General features: G+C 48.0%; 1 protein-coding gene across 1 annotated transcript in view; it reads left to right on the forward strand.

Annotated features, from left to right (window-relative positions):
* Nucleotides 1-16,868, forward strand: part of fras1 (Fraser extracellular matrix complex subunit 1) — a 747,542-nt gene that overhangs the window by 589,662 nt on the left and 141,012 nt on the right. Inside the window, exon 48 of the mRNA XM_085963231.1 lies at nt 3,385-3,525. Coding sequence (XP_085819357.1) covers nt 3,385-3,525 — 141 coding nt within the window. The remainder of the gene's footprint in view (nt 1-3,384; nt 3,526-16,868) is intronic.

Consider the following 16,868-nt stretch of genomic DNA (forward strand, 5'->3'; position numbering starts at 1 on the left):
TTTTTTTCGGCGGCCGCCTGCCAGCACCTCCGTCCCCGGCCTCCTGATCGCCCCCCGTGGCATTGCCGGCTGTTTTCCGAGAGCCCGGCACTTCTCCTCGGTGCCGGGCTCTTTTGCCGGCACTCGCGATCTCTGATCGCGCTGGTGCAGGCCCCTCCCCCTTAAGAATGGGAGGAAGGCCTGCAGTACCACAGCGCGCCGTGCCACAGTGTGTGGCGCTGCGGCACGTTGCGCTGCGATATTCAGTTTCAGCGCCCTAAGAGGGACGCGGAGCGCCTCGAGCCTCGCCCCGTGCCCCTCTTGGGGCGCTCAAGCTGAATTTCCGGCGGTCGGTACTGCTCCAAACGCTGCGCTAAATCCAGCGCCCAGGCGAGCTTGGTGCCCCGTTTGTGGCTCCACCCAATTTCTCCCCCAATATTTATCGGGGCAGTTAAACTACAGGTACCAATTAGAGACTGACAACCTGCATCCCCACAACGCTCCTTATATGCAGCATGATGTCTCAAAGCACCATACATGAAGGAGGAAGTATACAGCGGATGACAAGCAGGAGGGAAATAAAGGTAACAGCAAGGATTAGGGTGGGGGAGTCTAAGAGTAGGCCTTCGAGACAGTTTTTGAAAGCAGGAGAGAAGGTGGCAAGTTGCAGGGTGTTCCAGACTACTGGAGTTGAACACGAAGCCACCAATGATGGACTGGTGATAGAGAAGCAGAGGATGCTTGCAAAGATGTAAGGTTGAAGAGATCACAAAGATTGGGTTGGGTGAACTCGTGGAGAAATTTGAAAATTCGCAACGGATGTCGGGTATTAAGATGAGCTTGTGCTTGCGTGGTACGTTATGGTTCTCTACCTCCTGACTCAGCCTGAGTTGACAGCTTGGAGGTTGAGGGAGTCAAGAAACATAGGTCGTCATGGGAGCCAAAGAAGATGACTTTGGTTTTGCTAACATAAAGCTAGAAACAAGATTGGCTTATCCAGGCCTTGTGTCTGAAGGCAGTTGCAGAGTGTAGCTACAGCCTTTCAGTAGATGGAGACGGCAGAGAGGTAGAGCTGAGCATCATCAACATATATGTGAAAGCTGACCCCATGCTTTCAGATTGCATTACCAAAAGGTAGCATGTAAGTGATAAAGAGGAGGTGACCAAGGATGGACCTCAGGAGTACCTTGGGAATATCTGTGCAGGCAGAGGCGGAGAAGCTTGCTTGCAAATCAAAAACAGAGAGATGGACTGCAGAGTAGAGATAATAGAGAAGGATGGAATTATCACCATGTTGAAGGCTGCATAGAAGTCAAAGAGGATGAAGAAAGATATGAATCATGATCACAGCACCTTTGACCAGTGCAGTCTCATTGCTTGTGGTAGAGCAGAAGCCAATAGGAAGGCCTCAAATATGGAGTGGTGGGAGAGATGGCAGCATAATTCCAAGGCAAAGACACATTCCGGAAGTTTAGAAATCGTAGAACATGTCATTGCCTCAGATCCCATCCTCCAATAACTAAAACCATTTTCACTTCCACAAACAACCTTGCTCTCACGGATCTTGGCTTTGCCTAGCTCTTATCCATAAATTGTGTTCTCCAATGGGGCCTTGGGAGCTGATACTTGTTGAGCTTTCATGCATGCATGACCTTCCAGGCCTCTATCGTGCCCATCCCCTCACCCCTGCAAGCTTACAGCCCCACAGTCTCCTGCTCTTCCCCCATACAGGCAATACATTTCAGGCCTCAGCTATCACTCTGCATCATGCCGGCTTTTTTGATCGTCTTGACCCTGTCCTTCATTTAGCACTTTTGCCATCGCAGAACCTGGCCTCCCTGCTAGCACTGGTTTCACAGCCATGGATCAGCTTTTGTCGCTTTCTCTTGACAGATTACTATTTTAAAGCAGAACCAAACCTAGTTATGAAAAAAAAATTATTGTATTACCTTTTCAGGCAGTCATTTTTTTTATTTCTGTGTCCTGGCTTCCACCCTTTTCTGCCCCAACCTGAGCCAATTCTAGAACACACTGCTGCCAGCGCTTGGAGTCTAGGACCCAAGCTCCCCCTCTCGCTGCTGGGAGTGTTCCAAAACCTCAGCTCCCTGAAGTCTTTCCAGACACACCCTGGTGCTCATAGGCCTCTCCCTCCTCCCCCAAGTTGTCCTAGGCACCAGTGCTCCCAACTTCCTCTCAGGCCTCAGCCCCATCAGTCTTCCTCCTCCAACATCACAGCCTTCCTCATTCTCTGTCCTTGTGTGTTTTCCAACACCTCCCCCCATGATATCCTGGTGCCCACCTCTGACCCAGTCTATGTTAGCTACCATCTTGCTCTCTGCTCTGGATTTTCAAATAGCTAAAATATATAAATTGTGTTCATTGGTAAAACAGATATCTGAGAGCCACACAAAGTGAGAGAGAAAAGAGTCAAAGAGTAACCGAAAGACACAAAGTGATAAAAAATTAGAGAACAGGAAAAACACGAGAAAAATGTTGCCAATTTTAACTTTTGCCGACTTTAACTTGTAACTCCGTGAGGCCTGAGCAATTTTGAGGACCAGGTCTCATTTGCATGCAGCCAGCAAGCTGCTTCAAAATAGCAATTGGTGTCCTTCAACGCAAATAATCTGTCGAAACCCAAAATGTCTCCATATATTTAGCTTGAATGGCTGGTTGCGCTTTATCTGACAGCTGACTACTCTTGGTTATCTGCAGGTCTGTTGCTTACAATGAGCGCGGCTGCAGAGGGAGAACTGCGCTTCCAGGGAATAATTTTCCGAGTCCACGTTGCCGTTGGGAACCTTGCCCACTGGAAGCGCAATGGAGCGCACACTGCCCACAATTGTCTGATTACTAATTTTAATGGTTGGAAAACCATGGGCAGCGCGCACCTGAATTTTCGATACGCGTTGCGATGGGCAAGGCTCTGCATTGGCAGCATGGACTCATGTTGTTTCCCCCCTTGATATCAGCTGAACTCTGATGTAAAACTACTTTAATAAAATCAGGCAAGATGTATAGGATTAAGAATGGCCACCATTTGTGGGTTTTCATATTTCTAATGTGTATTTTATAAACCATGAGAAATATCTGACTTTTTTAGACTAAAATGAAATATATCAGTATATTTTTAATGGCCTAAGTGGCAAACGTTCATGAATAATAGTACAACTATTTTCTAAAAAAACAACTAGTAAATGTAAACCGTGGCAATTTTTGCCTTTTACCTGTAAAGCTAATTAAATGGCTCATATAAACCTTTATGTTGCTTTATGGACTTCTAGAACAATATGTGTGTATGATAATATAAGATTTCAATGGTTACAAAAACAATATTTGTGCTGCCCAAAGTTACTGCAGTTCTTGACTAAAGAGAGCATTGTCTTGTTTTCTTTGTTAAATCAGGTGTCTCAAACATTTTACATTACTATTCGCCCTGTGGATGATGCACTGCCTGTGGTACAGATCCCTGGAATGCGAGTGCAAGAGGGAGTGAGAAAGACTATCACTGAATTTGAGCTGAAGGCCACTGATGCAGACACTGAAGTGAGTTTTCAGTACAGCCTTGCTCTGACTTGATCTCTGTGTGTTTCCTCATTGTTGAGTGTGCACTTGGCTGTGCCTCCAGTCTACTTTTGTTCACAGTTTTTTTTACTCCACAGAGCAGAATATGTTTGTTGCTTCTAGCATGTAACTGACAACAATTAATGGTACAGGTAAGGGGTGAATGAAAGAGAATCCTGTTTCCATTTTGTACTATTGTTGGGGCGACATTAAGCAGAATGGAATGCACTGACATTTAAAGGTGAATTTCTGTCCATTCATAGTCAGTGAGGGACAATCCCACTTTGAATGTTTTTCTGTTTTATTCAGAAGTCAATAGTACTCAAAGATTCTTCATTAAATGTAAACTAAAGCATTGTTTTTCTTTTCATTATATAACTTACTTTACTCCATATTTAATCACACTAATATTTTTCTACTGTTACTTTTGTACTCATTTATATGTCTCTCTGGGTTGCATCATACCTGTATTTGTTGTAAAAATAACAGGCACAGTTGTTACTGAGGACAATCTAGTTCCTGATCTCCGTTCTTCTGTCTCCCACAGTACTCAGTAATGAAATTGACCTCATTGTGTGCTTTTATATTGAAAATAATGGGCCATATTTCTGACCCCCACGGGTGCGTACGAGGTGTGCACCTACCCGTAGGGGCCGTGCAAGTTCCAGGCTTAGGCAGGCGAAGCACATGCGTTAAAACCCAGAACTGGCGATCTGTCAAGAATCTTCTTGGCAGATCATCCACATCCCCGGAAGATGGGCCTCTGCGGGTGGAGAGTTGCGCTATTTGTCCAACTTCTGCCCGCTGGCCAGGGTCAGGATGGTGTGACTAGAAGTGAGGCAGGTACGGGGATCCAGGAGGTAGTGTTGGAGGAGCCGCAGCCCTTGCACTTGTCCAACAGGTTCGAGGCTCTTACTCCCTGTGAGGTTGGGAACAGGGACTGCGGGGAGGATGAGCAACCTGGCCACAGCACCGTGGAGCAGGGGGCCATTCAAGTGGGGGGAGTTAAAAGAAATGTTGTAGTGGTAGGGGATAGTATCGTTAGGGGGATAGGTAGAGTTCTTTGCAGCCGAGAGCGAGAGTCCCGAAGGCTGTGTTGCCTGCCCAGTGCCAGGGTTAAGGACATCTCCTCTGGACTGGAGAGAAACTTGGAGTGGGAGGGGAAGGATCCAGTTGTCGTGGTCCATGTTGGTACCAACGACATAGATAGGACAAGGAAGGAGGTTCTGCTGAGGGAGTTTGAGCAGCTAGGGGCCAAATTAAAATGCAGAACCACAAGGGTAATAATCTCTGGATTATTACCTGAGCCACGAGCGAATTTGGCTAGGACAAATAAAATTAGAGAGTTAAATGCGTGGCTCAAAGACTGGTGTGGAAGAAATGGGTTTTGCTTCCTGGGACACTGGCACCAGTACTGGGGCAGGAGGGAGCTGTTCCGTTGGGACGGGCTTCACTTGGCCAGTGCTGGGACTAGAGTCCTGGCGGATCATATAACTAGGGCTGTAGAGAGGGCTTTAAACTAACTAGTGGGGGGGAGGTTCCTAGAGAGCAAATAATAAAAATGACAACAGAGAAGGTCATAGACTTAGGTAGCAGTGGGGAAATTGAAAACCAGAGCGTGTCAGGAAGGGGCAGAAGGTATGGAGTAAAAGGTAAAGTAATAAAAAGGGCAAAAGCAGGAACTAAGTGTCACAAAACATCTTTGAAAGTTCTCTATCTGAATGCACGTAGCATTCGTAACAAAATAGACGAGTTAATGGCACAAATAACTACATATGGGTATGATCTTGTGGCCATTACAGAAACATGGCTGCAGGGTGACAATACCTGGGAATTAAACATACCAGGTTATTTAACGATCAGGAAGGACAGGCAGGAAGGAAGGGGAGGTGGGGTGGCTATGTTAATAAAGGAAGGAATCACTGTAATACAGAGAAATGATATTGGGTCAAAAGATCAGGATAATGAAACAGTTTGGGTGGAGGTAAGGAATAATAAGGGGAAAAAAACACTAGTGGGCGTAGTCTATAGGCCTCCGAACAGTGGCAACTCTGTTGGACGGAGTATCAATCAGGAAATAGTTGAGGCTTGTAATAAGGGAACATCTATAATTATGGGGGATTTTAACTATCATATTAATTGGACAAATCAAATTGGGCAGGGCTGCCTTGAGGATGAGTTCATTGAGTGTATTAGGGATGGGTTTCTTGAGCAGTATGTAACTGAACCGACCAGGGGGCACGCAACCTTAGATCTGGTCCTGTGTAATGAAACAGGATTAATTAAAAATGTCCTAGTAAAGGATCCCCTTGGAATGAGTGACCATAACATGGTTGAATTCCATATTCAATTAGAGGGTGAGAAGGTTGGATCTCAAACAAGCATGCTAAGCTTGAATAAAGAAGACTATGAAGGTATGAGAGCGGAATTGTGTAGAGTGGATTGGGAAAATAGATTAAAGGGTAAGACGATACATGATCAGTGGTGTACATTTAAGGAGTTATTTTACAACTTCCAAAAAAAATATATTCCACTGAGAAGAAAAGGGTGTAAAAGAAAAGACAGCCATCCGTGGCTAAGTAAAGAAATTAAGGATAGTATTCGACTAAAAACAAGGCCTTATAAGGTAGCCAAATCTAGTGGGAGGATAGAGGATTGGGAAAACTTTAAAAGACAGCAAAAAATAACAAAAAGATTGATTAAGAAAGGGAAGATAGATTATGAAAGTAAATTAGCAAAAAATATAAAAACAGATAGTAAGAGTTTTTATAGTTATAGAAAAAGTAAAAGGGTGGCTAAAGTAAATGTTGGTCCCTTAGAGGATGAGACTGGGAAATTAATGGTGGGAAATATGGAGATGGCAAAAACACTGAATGAATATTTTGTATCACTCTTTACAGTAGAAGACACTAAGAATATCCCAACACTGGACAAACAGGGGGCTATAGGGGGGAGGAGCTAAACACGATCAAAATCACTAAGGAAGTGGTACTCGGTAAAATAATGGGACTCAAGGCGGATAAATCACCTGGACCTGATGGCTTACATCCTAGGGTCTTGAGGGAAGTGGCGGTAGGGATTGTGGATGCATTGGTAATAATTTTCCAAAACTCCCTGGACTCAGCAAAGGTCCCGGCAGACTGGAAAACTGCTAATGTAACGCCCTTATTTAAAAAGGGCAGTAGACAGAAGGCTGGAAACTATAGACCGGTTAGCCTAACACCTGTGGTAGGTAAAATATTGGAGTCCATTATTAAGGAGACAGTAACAGGACATTTGGATAATCATAATTTAATAGGACAAAGTCAGCATGGTTTTATGAAGGGGAAGTCATGTTTGACAAATTTGCTGGAGTTCTTTGAGGAAGTAACATATAGGGTGGATAAAGGGGAACCAGTGGACGTAGTGTATTTAGACTTCCAAAAGGCATTTGACAAGATGCCACACAGAAGATTATTGCTTAAGATAAAAAATCATGGGATTGGGGGTAATATTCTGGCATGGATAGAGGATTGGCTATCTAACAGAAGGCAGAGAGTTGGGATAAATGGTTCATTCTCAGACTGGCAATCAGTAACTAGTGGTGTTCCGCAGGGGTCAGTGCTGGGTCCCCAACTCTTTACAATCTATATTAACGATTTGGAGGAGGGGACCGAGTGTAACATATCAAAGTTTGCAGATGATACTAAGATGGGAGGGAAAGTAGTGAGTGAGGAGGACATAAAAAACCTGCAAGGGGACATAGACAGGCTAAGTAAGTGGGCAGAGATTTGGCAGATGGAATACAATACTGGAAAGTGTGAGGTTATGCACTTTGGCAGGAAAAATCGTAGAGCAAGTTATTATCTTAATGGCAAGAAACTGGAAAGTACTGAAGTACAAAGGGATCTGGGGGTCCTGGTGCACGAAACTCAAAAGGTTAGTATGCAGGTGCAGCAAGTGATTAAGAAGGCCAATGGAATGCTGGCTTTCATTGCTAGGGGGATAGAATATAAAAATAGGGAGGTATTGCTTCAGTTGTACAAGGTATTGGTGAGACCGCACCTGGAATACTGCGTACAGTTTTGGTGTCCATACTTAAGAAAGGACATACTTGCTCTCGAGTCAGTACAAAGAAGGTTCACTCGGTTAATCCCGGGGATGAGGGGATGGACATATGAGGAGAGGTTGAGTAGATTGGGACTCTACTCATTGGAGTTCAGAAGAATGAGAGGCGATCTTATTGAAACATATAAGATTGTGAAGGGGTTGGATCGGGTGGATGCGGGGAGGATGTTCCCGATGATGGGTGAAACTAGAACTAGGGGGCATAGTCTTAGAATAAGGGGCTGCTCTTTCAAGACTGAGATGAGGAGGAACTACTTCACTCAGAGGGTGGTAGGTCCGTGGAATATGCTGCCCCAAAAAGCTGTAGAAGCTACATCATTACATAAATTTAAAACAGAAATAGACAGTTTCCTAGAAGTAAAGGGAATTAAGGGTTATGGGGAGCGGGCAGGAATTTGGACATGAGTCTAGGTTCGGATCGGTCATGGTCCTGTGGGTAGCGGAGCGGGCCCAGGGGCCGTGTAGCCTGATCCTGCTCTGGACTAATGAGAGGGAGGAGCTGACAGAAATTAGTATCTCCAGGGATATGGTGTTGGGTAAGTTGAGGGGACTGAAGGCCGACAAATCCCCGGGGCCTGATAAACTACATCCTAGGGTACTTAAGGAGGTGGCCCTGGAGATAGCAGATGCTCTAAGGATCATCTTCCGGAACTCCATTGACTCGGGAACAGTACCCGTGGATTGGAGGGTAGCTAATGTTACCCCAATATTTAAAAAGGGGGGTAGAGAGAAAGCAGGGAATTATAGACCAGTAAGCCTTACATCGGTTGTGGGCAAAATGCTAGAGTCCATTATTAAGGATAAAATAGCGGAGCACTTGACAAATGGGGAAAGGATCGGACAGAGTCAACATGGATTTACAAAGGGTAAATCGTGTTTGACTAATCTGCTGGAATTTTTTGAGGAAGTAACTGGTAAAATAGATGGGGGAGAGCCAGTGGATGTGGTGTACCTTGACTTCCAGAAAGCCTTCGATAAGGTTCCACACAAAAGATTATCATGCAAAATTAAGGCTCATGGGATTGGGGGCAAAGTATTAACGTGGATAGAGAACTGGCTGGCGGATAGAAAACAGAGAGTTGGAATAAACGGCTCGTTTTCGGAGTGGCAGGCAGTGACCAGCGGGGTGCCGCAAGGATCTGTCCTGGGACCCCAGCTGTTCACAATATATATAAATGATCTGGATCAGGGAATTGGATGCAATATTTCCAAATTCGCTGACGACACTAAACTAGGAGGAGGGGTGGGCTCTGGTGAGGATGTAAGGAGGCTACAGTGCGATTTGGACAGGTTGGGGGAATGGGCGGATACGTGGCAGATGTACTATAATGTGGATAAATGCGAGGTTATCCACTTTGGGGGTAAAAACAGGAGGGTAGATTATTATCTAAATGGCAATAGATTGGGAGATGGGGAAGTGCAGAGGGACCTGGGTGTTCTTGTGCACCAGTCACTGAAGGAGAGCATGCAGGTGCAACAGGCGATTAAGAAGGCAAATGGTATGTTGGCCTTCATATCAAGGGGGTTCGAGTATAGGAATAGGGATACCTTACTACAGCTGTACAAGGTGCTGGTGAGACCGCATCTGGAGTATTGTGTACAGTTTTGGTCGCCCCATCTGCGGAAGGATGTTCTTGCCATGGAAAGAGTGCAACGGCGATTCACCAGGCTGATACCTGGAATGGCGGGAATGACCTACGAAGAGAGATTAAATAGTTTGGGCTTGTACTCACTGGAGTTTAGAAGATTGAGAGGGGATCTCATCGAAACATATAAAATTATGGCAGGCCTGGACAGGCTGAATTCAGAGAGAATGTTTCCAATGGCCGGGGAGCACAGAACCAGGGGCCACAGTCTAAAAATAGCGGGCAAATCATTTAAAACAGAGATGAGGAAGAATTTCTTCACTCAAAGAGTGGTGAGCCTGTGGAATTCCCTGCCACAGAGGGCTGTGAAGGCTAATTCAATAAATATTTTCAAGAGAGAATTGGATATATTTCTGAAGGCTAAGGGGATTAAGGGTTACGGAGAAAAGGCGGGGACGGGGTACTGAACTGGTAAGATCAGCTATGATCTCAGACGAAGATCAGCCATGATCTCATTGAATGGCGGAGCAGGCTCGAAGGGCCGAATGGCCTACTCCTGTTCCTATCTCTATGTTTCTATGTTTCTATTTCGTGTGTCTAATTCTGTTAGATTCAGGAGATGGTTCTGTGATAGTGGATTGGCGGTTAGGATCAGATCAGCCATGATCTTATTGAATGGCGGAGCAGGCTCGAGGGGCCGATTGGCCTACTCCTGCTCCTATTTCTTATTTTCTTATGTTCTTATGAATGCCCGAGAAATTTTTACGCCTGGTAACAGCAGGTGTAAGGCCTGCTTTTACCAGCATAAGAGTTTTAAAAAATAGAAAAATAAAATGTTACCACTCATTTATACATTAAAAGCCATGTCCAATAAGGTAAATTTATTTTTAGCCCTTTAAAAAAAATTCAAAAAATTAAATTTTTGTTCAAAATATTTAATTAAATGGCACTTTAATTAATTTTAAATATGTAATTTTTAAAATTTATTTCATGTGCTCGTGTATTTTTTAAGTGATTCCCCTTTCACACTTACGTGGTTTCCGTACGTACGGAACTCCCATAAGTATGAATGGGGATTGATGCACTATCAACAACACCGAAGACTACGAGTTGAACTTATACGAAGTAGGCTTTTATTGACTAAGAACTGGAGCATGCCTCTGCTAGTGGATCCATCCTAAGAGCTCCCGGGGGAAGGGTGGTGAGTCACCTTTATACCCGGGCTTAGGGGTGGAGCCAGGGGCGGAGACATGCCTGGACCTGTACAGAGTTGACAGTGGTTTACCACACAGACATGTACAGAGTTAGCAGTGGTTTACCACATTCACCCCTCGTTTAAAAAAGAGTCCGGTGGGGTGAAGTGTTTCAAAAGTTCGTATACGAAAGTCTCTCCGGGGGTCTTGTCTGCCGTAATGATCTTCGTGGTGCCGGTTGCGGCGGTTCTTTGCCCGCGGCCGCTTCTCGCGTGGGACGGAGCACTGGCGTGTCGTCCTCTCGGGGTAGGGATGGCACCGGCATGTCGTCAGTTCGTGGTAGACACCCCGGTGGTGCGTCGTGGGTAGTGGTGGTGGGTGGAGGTAGTGGATGGTGATCGATGGTGTTTCGGGTGGTACCTGAGGGTGCGAGGTCTCGAATTGAGACTGTGTCCTCCCGCCCGTCAGGATACGCCACGTAGGCGTACTGTGGGTTGGCGTGGAGGAGGTGAACCTTTTCGACCAGGGGGTCCGTCTTATGGCTCCTCACGTGTTTCCTGAGCAGGATGTGTCCCGGAGACGTCAGCCATGGCGGTAGTGATGTCCCCGAGGTGGATTTCCTGGGGAAGACGAACATCTTCTCGTGAGGGGTGGCATTTGCGGCAGTACAGAGCAGTGATCGTATGGAGTGGAGCGCATCGGGGAGGACATCTTGCCAGCGGGAGATTGGGAGGCCCTTGGATTTTCGGGCGAGCATGGCGGTCTTCCACACCGTTGCGTTCTCCCTCTCTACCTGTCTGTTACCCCGGGGGTTGTTGCTGGTAGTCCTGCTCGTGGCTATGCCCTTCTCGAGCAGGTACTGGCGCAGCTCGTCGCTCATGAACGACGAGCCCCTGTCGCTGTGGATGTAATTGGGGAAGCCAAATATGGCGAGCAGGTCGTTGAGGCACCTGATGACTGTGGCGCTGGTCATGTCCGGGCAGGGGATGGCGAAGGGGAAACGGGAGTACTCGTCAATAATATTGAGGAAGTACGTGTTGCGGTCAGAGGAGGGAAGGGGCCCCTTGAAATCGACGCTGAGACGTTCGAAGGGGCGGGTGGCTTTAATCAGGTGTGGCCTGTCTGGCCTATAAAAATGCGGTTTGCATTCGGCGCAGACCTGGCAGTTCCTGGTCATGGTCCTGACCTCCTCGATGGAGTAAGGCAGGTTGCGAGCTTTAATAAAATGGAAGAACCTGGTGACCCCCGGGTGGCAGAGATCATTGTGGAGGGTCCGTAGCCTATCGACTTGTGCGTTGGCACATGTCCCACGGGATAGGGCGTCTGGGGGCTCATTAAGTTTCCCGGGCCGGTATAAGATATCGTAGTTGTAGGTGGATAACTCGATCCTCCACCGCAATATCTTATCATTTTTGATTTTCCCCCTTTGTCTGTTGTTAAACATAAATGCTACTGACCGTTAGTCAGTGAGCAGGGTGAAACGTTTACCGGCCAGGTAATGCCTCCAGTGCCGTACAGCCTCCACTATCGCTTGGGCCTCCTTCTCGACTGAGGAGTGTCGAATTTCGGGGCCCTGGAGGGTTCGTGAAAAGAAGGCCACGGGTCTCCCCGCCTGGTTAAGGGTTGCGGCTAGGGCGAAGTCGGATGCATCGCTCTCCACTTGGAAAGGGATGGACTCATCCACTGCGTGCATTGTGGCCTTCGCAATGTCCTCTTTTATGAGGGTGAAGGCCGCACGGGCCTCTGCCGTCAGGGGGAAGGAGGTTGACTTGATGAGGGGCCGGGCTTTGTCCGCATAGTTGGGCACCCACTGGGCGTAGTAAGAGAAGAACCCTAGGCATCTCTTCAGGGCTTTTAGGCAGTGGGGGAGGGGTAGTTCCAGGAGGGGGCGCATTCGGTCGGGGTCGGGGCCGATGACTCCGTTTTCCACCACGCAGCCAAGAATAGCGAGGCGCGTGGTGCGGAACATACATTTTTCTCTGTTGTATGTCAGATTCAGCCGTTGGGCCGTACGGAGGAATTTTTCGAGGTTGGCGTCGTGGTCGTGCCGGTCATGGCCGCAGATGGTGACGTTGTCTAGATAGGGGAAGGTGGCCTGCAGCGCGTTCTGGTCAACCATCCGGTCCATCTCCCTTTGGAAGACCGAGACCCCGTTGGTGACGCCGAAGGGGACTCGGAGGAAGTGGTAGAGGCGACCGTCAGCCTCGAAGGCCGTGTACTGGCGGTCCTCAGGCCTGATGGGGAGCTGGTGGTATGCCGACTTCAGATCAATCGTCGAGAATACCCGGTATTGTGCTATCTGGTTGACCATGTCAGAAATGCGGGGAAGTGGGTATGCATCTAATTGCGTGTATCGATTGATCGTCTGGCTGTAATCAATAACCAGGCGCTGTTTTTCACCGGTCTTCACTACCACCACTTGGGCTCGCCATGGGCTGGTGCTGCCCTCGATAATCCCTTCCCTCAGGAGTCTTTCTACTTCTGATTTAATAAAGCTCCTATCCCCAGCACTGTACCACCTGCTTTTAGTAGCAATTGGCTTGCAGTCTTTGGCGAGGTTAGCGAACAACAGGGGGGTTTGACCTTCAGGGTGGACAGGCTGCATACTTTGCGCGGCGCCGTGTTTAAATTCTGCCGGCTGCAGACTGTAAGTGGGGGCAGGGGCCCGCCATATGCCATCGTGACGCTCTCCAGATGGCACTGGAAGTCTAATCCTAGCAGTACAGGAGTGCAGAGCTGTGGCAGGACGAGGAATTTAAAATCTCTGTACTCCACGCCGTTCACTGTCAGAGTCGCTACACAGTAGCCGCCGACGTCCGCCGTATGGGGCTTTGAGGCCATAAAGACCTGGTGGCGTGTGGGCATAACCGATAGGGAGTGGCGTCGCACCGTGTCAGGGTGGATGAAGCTCTCCGTGCTTCCGCAGTCGAAAAGGCAATTTGTGGCATGGCCATTTACCTTTACGTTCATCATGGACCTGGCTAGTTGATGGGGCCTAGATTGGTCCAGGGTGATGGAGGCCATCGTCGAGGTTGGTGGGTCGCTGTAGTATTCGCCCGCGCCGGGGGCCTGGTCCCGAAATGGTGTCCAAGATGGCGGCTCCCCCGCGGCTGGTGGTGCCCAAAATGGCGGCCCGCACGGCTCACACGTGGTTGGTGGGGTCCAAAATGGCGGCCTGCACGGTTCACACGCGGCGCTGCTGGAATTGGGGGTCGATTTCGCCTTGCACACTCTCGCGTAGTGGCCTTTCTTGCCGCATTTGGAGCAGGTCGCGTCCTTTGCTGGGCATTGCTGTCTGGGGTGCTTGGCCTGGCCGCAGAAGTAGCATTTCTGGCCTCTGGTCATTGCAGCTGTAGTTGGGCTGCTGGCGGCTTGTGGCCTTACCGGGTCCCAAGATGGCTGCTCCCGTGACATCCACGTGGCCATCCGGTCAGGGGGGTAGGCGTCCATGTTCTGGAGGGCCACGTCTAACGAGTTAGCGAGGGCCACCGTCTTCTGCAGGTCGAGCCCCCTCTGTTCCAACAGCCTCTGCCGTGTATAGTTGGACCTGATGCCGGCTACGTAGGTGTCTCGGATCAGGTCTTCCGTGCATTCCTTGGCCGTCACCGCTTTGCAATTACAGGCCCGGCTGAGGACTCTCAGTGCCAGTAAATATTCGGCGCCCGATTCCCCGGGGCGCTGTTTTCGGGTAGCCAGGAGGTGTCTGGCGTAGACCTCGTTAACAGGCCTCACGTATTGTTCCTTTAGCGTCGCGATGGCGGCCGCGTAAGTTGTGGCGTCTCGGATGATCGAGTAGACTCGGTGGCTCACCCGTGAGTTCAAGACAAGCCGTTTCGTGTCATCTGTAGTGACGCTAGTGCTGGAGGCCTCCAGGAAGGCTTCGAAACAGCTCAGCCAGTGTTCAAAGTTATTGGCTGCATCTGCTGCTTGAGGATCCAGGTCTAAACGTTCCGGCTTCAAGATTTGCTCCATGTCGAAAATTTAGTCAATAAAATTGATGCACTATCAACAACACCAAAGACTACGAGTTGAACTTATACGAAGTAGGCTTTTATTGACTAAGAACTGGAGCATGCCTCTGCTAGTGGATCCATCCTAAGAGCTCCCGGGGGAAGGGTGGTGAGTCACCTTTATACCCGGGCTTAGGGGTGGAGCCAGGGGCGGAGACATGCCCGGACCTGTACAGAGTTAACAGTGGTTTACCACACAGACATGTACAGAGTTAGCAGTGGTTTACCACAGGGATTCCCTTCTTTTATTGGTTGGGCCGGCCCACGTGATCCCGGAGGTGCCCCTGGGATACGTGGGTCTCTGCCCGTGCATCCACGGAGAGGCCCAGGATCGCAAGTCTCCATACCTCCCAGACGCCAGGTAAATTGGTAGATTTTTTACAGGTCGGAAGCTTCCGATTGCAAATTTTGGGCCTATATGCAGCAGATTTTCCTGTTCCTGCAACTGGGCCTATCGGATCACTTGGAAACAGCATGTAGAGGAAAATTAAATGGGAGGAGAGTAAGCCCATAAAGGAATCCGCCTGATACTCCATCCAAGAATCAATGGACGAGAAGATTCTCTCCATCCAGTTTTCCCCCATGCGCTGCTTCCAGGAGATTCAATACACCCAGGAACAGGAAGGTCTGCTCCCATACATGATGTTAAAGAGCAATACTGTATAACAGGAAGAGGGTCATTTCCAACTGTACCACCTGGGCGGTAACCTGGCGGAGTGGATCGTCCACCCTTTCTGGAATCCACTCAACTCCTGTTCCATTGATTTCAATGGAACAAAAATAGGGCAGGTACATAGAAACACAGAAGATAGGAGCAGGAGTAGGCCATTTGGCCCCTTGAGCCTGCTCCGCCATTTAATGAGATCAATTCAGTACCCTGTCCCTGCTTTCTCCCCATATCCCTTGATCCCTTTAGCCTTAAGAAATATATCTAACTCCTTCTTGAATATATTTAATGAATTGGCCTCAACTGCCTTTTGTGGTAGAGAATTCCACAGGTTCACCACTCTCTGGGTGAAGAAATTCCTCCTCATCTCTGTCCTAAATGGCTTACCCCTTATCTTTAGTCTGTGACCCCTGGTTCTGGACTCTCCCGCCATCGGGAACATCCTTCCTGCATCTAGTCTGTCTAGTCCAGTTAGAATTTTATAAGTTTCAATGAGATCCCCTCACATTCTTCTAAACTCCAGCGAGTACAAGCCCAATCGACCCAATCTCTCCTCATACGTCATTCCTGCTATCCCAGGTATCAGTCTGGTGAATCTTCACTGCACTGCCTCCATGGCAAGAACATCCTTCCTCAGATAAAGCGACCAAAACTGCACACAATACTCAAGGTGTGGTCTCACCAAGGCCCTGTACAACTGCAGCAAGACATCCTTGCTCCTGTACTCGAATCCTCTCGCCATGAAGGCCAACATACCATTTGCCTTCTTAACCGCCTGCTGCACCTGCTTGCTTACCTTCAGTGACTGGCGCACAAGGACACCCAGGTCTCGTTGCAGTTCCCCTTCTCCCAATCTATTGCCATTCAGATAATAACCTGCCTTCTTGTTTTTACCACCAAAGTGGATAACCTCACATTTATCCACATTATACTGCATCTGCCATGCATCTGCCCAATCACCCAACCTGTCCAAATCGTACTGGAGTTTCTCCGCATCCTTCTCACAGCACACACGCCCACCCAGCTTTGTGTCGTCTGCAAACTTGGAGATATATCTAGTTCCCTCGTCTAGATCATTAATATATATTGTGAATAGCTGGGGTCCTAGCACCGATCCCTGCGGTACCCCACTAGTCACTGCCTGCCACTCGGAAAAAGACCCGTTTATTCCAACTCTTTGCTTCCTGTCTGCCAACCAGTTCTCTATCCAAGTCAGTACCTTACCCCCAATCCCATGCGCTTTAACTTTGCACGCTTATCTCTTATGCGGGACCTTATCGAAAGCCTTCTGAAAGTCCAAACACACCACATCCACTGGTTCTCCCTTATCTATTCTACCAGTTACATCCTCAAAAAATACCAGTAGATTAGTCAAGCATAATTTATCTTTTGTAAATCCATGTTGACATTGTCTGATCCTGTCACTGTTTTCCAAGTGCTCTGCTATTACATCTTTTATAATGGACTCTAGCATTTTCCCCACAACCGATGTCAGGCTTACCGGTCTGTAATTCCCCATTTTCTCTCTACCACCTTTTTTAAATAGTGGGGTAACATTAGCTACCCTCCAATCCATGGGAACTGTGCCAGATTCTATAGAATTTTGGAAGATGACCAGCAATGCATCTACTATTTCTAGGGCCACTTCCTTAAGTACCCTAGGATATAGATTATCAGGCCCTGGGGATTTATCGGCTTTCAATCCCGTCAATTTCCCTAACAGCATTTCCCTACAAATACTGATTTCATTCAGTTCCTCCCT

Source organism: Somniosus microcephalus, chromosome 2, assembly GCF_052327205.1.
Source record: "Somniosus microcephalus isolate GS21.2 chromosome 2, FLI_Smic_1.0, whole genome shotgun sequence".
In the NCBI taxonomy this organism is placed as follows: Eukaryota; Metazoa; Chordata; class Chondrichthyes; order Squaliformes; family Somniosidae; genus Somniosus; species Somniosus microcephalus.